At 34.1% G+C, this 4,622-nt stretch overlaps 1 protein-coding gene across 1 annotated transcript; it reads right to left on the reverse strand.

Annotated features, from left to right (window-relative positions):
* Window positions 1–1,366: 1,366 nt before the first annotated feature.
* Window positions 1,367–3,553, reverse strand: LOC132030885 (protein LURP-one-related 6-like). Its single transcript, XM_059420655.1, has 3 exons — window positions 3,162–3,553; window positions 2,606–2,851; window positions 1,367–1,735 (listed from the first exon to the last, which is right to left on the reverse strand). Exons 1-3 carry the CDS (start codon window positions 3,378–3,380, stop codon window positions 1,592–1,594), a joined length of 609 nt encoding a protein of 202 aa, XP_059276638.1. The 5' UTR covers window positions 3,381–3,553; the 3' UTR covers window positions 1,367–1,591.
* Window positions 3,554–4,622: the final 1,069 nt, after the last annotated feature.

Raw genomic sequence — 4,622 nt, forward strand, 5'->3', positions numbered from 1 at the left:
AACATTAGGCCTTGTGAAGTTCTTTCTTTTCCAATTGAGAAGTTCTGTTTAGGCCGTTTTCAACTTCATATATAATTCAAAAAAATGAAAAAGGGGCAACTTTTAAAGAGTAGAGTCATCCTCGGGGTTCGTATTCAAACCTATCACACCTAAGACATGCCAAAAGAAAGAAGGGTAAGGCTTTACATACCTCGTCTATTCTCGAAGCTAATCCAATCTTACGTCGCGAACTTCCCAAGCTCTACAATATGCCATTAAGAATCAAATATTAGCTAAGAGCATTTAGGGACCCGATTCCAAACGAATACCAAATTCTGTACATTTCCCCAGCATACACCAACCCCGAGAATTCATACTCGGCCAATATTATCAACAACAATACCAACAACCATTCTAACAACATCAATCATTAATTCATATTTAACAACCTTTCACATAATGCAGACATTCACTTATATTCAATTCAACCGCATATAACCAAACTAACACCAACGCTTACACATTCAATTACTAATCCCCATTCAAACAATATTCAAGAACACTTTAAACAATCCGCAAAATATTCCAAACAACCCAACCACTATACTATTCCACAGAAACTTCCAAATGCCATAAGAACAACAACAATACATGTTTTTCTTCCAAATTCATAAACCATCATTTTCATTATGGAATCCATATCAACAACAACCAAAATATTAAATAAAAATTAGTTCATCGCTCCAACATAACCAACACCTACACGGCTTCACTTCAACATACCATATTTCATGAATTTCCACACACCATATTAAAACATATAAACCATCCATAACATGTGAAAAGAGGATTAAAACTACCTTCTTCAACATTTTCTTGTTCCCATGCTCCTCTAATTCCAAATGAAATTATATTCGTGACTATGTGATTGGTACTTAATTACTTGAAATTTCACTCAAAATCCTCATTTTGTGAGGTATATTTGCTCCCTTTTTTGTTGCTGAATTTTTCTGGAAAGTTTTGGAACTTTTGGCTGAAAAAATGAGATTTTTGTCCCTTAAAACGGACTAAGTCGGTTTTTTGCCTAAATTTGTAGCGATGCTGGCAGTTGTAGCGGTACCGCCGGAAAGCCGTTTCTGCGTCGACGTTCGGTTTGTAACGTCTATAATTCTCTACTCCGATGTCCTATCAATGAACGGTTTGTTGCATTACAAACTAGACTCGACGAACTTCATTTTAGGATTTTGAAACACCTTAAAACTCCACATATACTATGATGAGGTACATGTCAAACTCATGCTCTGAAAACGCGGGGTATAACATCGTTCCAACTGAAGGGGAAAGAAAAAAAGAGTCTCAGAGAGATTATTCGACCGTAGCCAATAACTTCAAATATAATTGATACACATTCATTGAATACAAGGTACGTAATTGAATTCATCAAGTAGCTAGCTAGCTAGTTTTACATAATTAAGGAAAACAAGTAATTTAAAGATTGTAATGAACACATTCTCATCAATTCAAGAAGATGATGACAAGAATCTTGCATTCAACTTTAGGAATAATAATTAATATGTGGTGAGCATTTTCTTCTTTGCCGCTAGATATAGGACTAGCATCTTGTAGATCCATCATATATGTAATCAAGAATAGCAATAACTCCAACAACAAAAGCTTGATCAATTCCAGCCTTAATAGTCAATGTATACACATCTTTGCTTGGCATCACTTGTTGTACCTCCTTCCTAGCTCCAACCTGCAACATACCATGACTTATTTAACTATTTATAAATGATTTTAAGTTATATACAATTCCCGGCTGTTCAAATACTTTTTTACACAGTCAATAAATTTTAACATGTGATACCAGATTGGTTACCATAGCTTTTAAAATTACTAATCCAACTTTTTACCGAATCTCTTCCCCTAGAGAAAAGAGGTATTCAAGGTGAAGAAGTTAGTTGGCTGGCATGAGAGCTCAAAATGGAAGGAAAGAAAATGGAGAGAGGTTTTGCTTTAGTTTTGAGAATGGGTTCAATCTATTGAATGAGATCGATGGATGGAGGGAGAGCTAGCGCTCCGATTCAATTCAAATACAAAATCAATGTTGAGTCAACAATCATCGAGAGGGTTATCACCAAGCAAGATCAAGATTGACCAACCCCTCATGCAGTCGTGTCAGGTGGGCAACAACCGCTTCGTCGTGATACTTATTTATGGGCTAGCAAGTCATACTTTGGCCAAATAGGACTTTCATTTTTCATGATATACCATTCTGAATGAAGGGTCCTGCTTATATACATAAGGACAATAGGCTCAACAGGCTTAAAGAGCTAGCTTGGAGCAAATATAATAGCTTGAAGGACTGAATTGAGAGAGACAATTGTAAAATTAAAGTTGACTCACCAAAGTTTGGCTCTGGTATCATGTTCGTTTGATCATGTGATTAAGGAAGGAGGAAAAACATTGTTGGAAAGTTTCATTTTTCATGTTTTTTCAAGTTCTTAAGAGAACCAAAAGGAAGCCCGGTGAATAAATCATCCCGCATTAGCAAGGTCTGGAAAGTTCTTAAAGAGAGCCAAGAAAGAAAAGAAAATATATGAAAGAGATATCACCAATAAATCACCTTTGCAACCACATTGCCAGAGGAGTCAATAATGCTACAAGCTCTATCAGGGAAATATCCAGCGATCTGAAAAATCTTGTGATCTTTGTAATCATTTGATTCAATAGAAATCTTGATTGGCATTTTCTTGAAGAAACAAGAGTTATTGGGCTCTTTCAAGCAAAAAACCAACTTTTCAGAACCTTCAAAGTCTTTACTATAACCCCTCCATTTCCTTTGCATGCTTAATGCTTCAATTACTCCTCCCTGAAAATTGAAGGTATGAATCACAAATAAATTCCTTCACAATTGTTATAACCAAAGATATCAACAACGGCGAATTCAAGATCATGACTCGATCAGCTAATTTACAACGGACCTCACGTTGAAATTGGTCTATGGGAAACTACCTCTCTACCTTTACCGGGTAGGAGTAAGGTTTATGTACACTCTACCCTCTCCAGACCTCACCTGGTGGGATATATATAAAATTCGTGCAGAAAAACAAGCCTCTAAATACCACATGAGTAAAACATGCATGATAGTTGAAAGTAGAAAAATAACTAACAAACGTTACCTTTTTCCTAATAAGAAGCAAATCATGACCATCACTATCTCTGAGAATAAGTTCATCTTTTTTTCCAAGAATCCCACATCCATCAACTTTGAAAACAACATTTTGGGTACAATTATTTGTGACTATAAAACCACCACCATTAACAACATGTGGACGCCTTCGTACTACAAGAACTATCTCAGAATTTGAACAAAACACCTTACTTACTACAGCAGCCATATTTTAGTTGATTGTAGAAATTGTTGTTGAAGCAATAATTGATATAGTGTGTATTTATAGGTTATAAGTGTAAAAACCGACTATTCAAAAAGTCAAAGTTTGGTATAGTCTTGATTGACTTATTGTATCAACCTCAAGAATCTTCTTGACTACAACAGGTGGAGTTTGAAAGTTTGTATGGCTTGTACCTCACGACCCTTAATAAGGAATACTATGTGTTTTTGGATTTTAACTTATATATACTGACAACGAATGTAATCATTATTGTGTGAGTTATATTTTAACGTGTTGCATAACAGGTTAACCTGACTTCTAGTTAAGTCGTATACCTTAGATACACCTGACTTATTCTTCAACTAAATTATTAATCCGCTTAATTTCTATCTAGCATGTTTATAGCAGGTAAACCTAACTTATTCTTCAAGTTTCTAATCTGCAGAATTTTCTATATGTGGATGGTTATTTATAGTTATTATTTATGTGATAGATAGAGTAGAAATTCTTGATAGTGGGGTCATATGGTTCACTGTATGGAATAATTACTATACCACCTAAAAGCCTGCATCTAATTATTGCAACTTTGGTTGGTCGCATAAGAACAGATAATCGGAGCATTATTTAATGCAACAATTGGTAATTGACGGTGGCAAATAATACCCACATTAAGTTACACACACAAAAAAAATATTATTGTATATGAGATAAATATGAAATAAGTATATCTGCATTAGCAATACAAGGATCAAACTACTTAAAGATGAGGACATACACTTAGACTAAGAGCCTGTTTGGATGAGCTTATCCCTTTTGACTTATAAGTTATTTTTACTATTTTAACTTAAAAACAAATGCTTAAAAGCACTTTCATCAATAATCACAACATTCCAATGTCTTTATTATTAATTACAATATAAATATTGTTAATATTATGAGCCCGCATAATTAATATATGAACCTAACAAGTCACCAAGTAAATTAGCTTCATTGAATACAAACAATTCAAAAAGGGGTTATGTTCTTTCTTTTCTATTGTAACTTTCTCTCAGTGTTAGTTATATTAAATGTCTTTTTTACAAGCAATATATTCAAAAAGGGTTAGGTTTTCTTTTTCATTATAACCTTATAATTTTAGTTAAAATATAATGAATGTTTTTTACAAGCAATTCAAAAAAGGGTACTCGAGCCTTTTGAAGTTTGGCTGCCTACTTACTGTATAGGGGAATATCTCGTTGAAAATCAACC

This window comes from Lycium ferocissimum, chromosome 9 (assembly GCF_029784015.1).
Source record: "Lycium ferocissimum isolate CSIRO_LF1 chromosome 9, AGI_CSIRO_Lferr_CH_V1, whole genome shotgun sequence".
NCBI lineage: Eukaryota > Viridiplantae > Streptophyta > Magnoliopsida > Solanales > Solanaceae > Lycium > Lycium ferocissimum.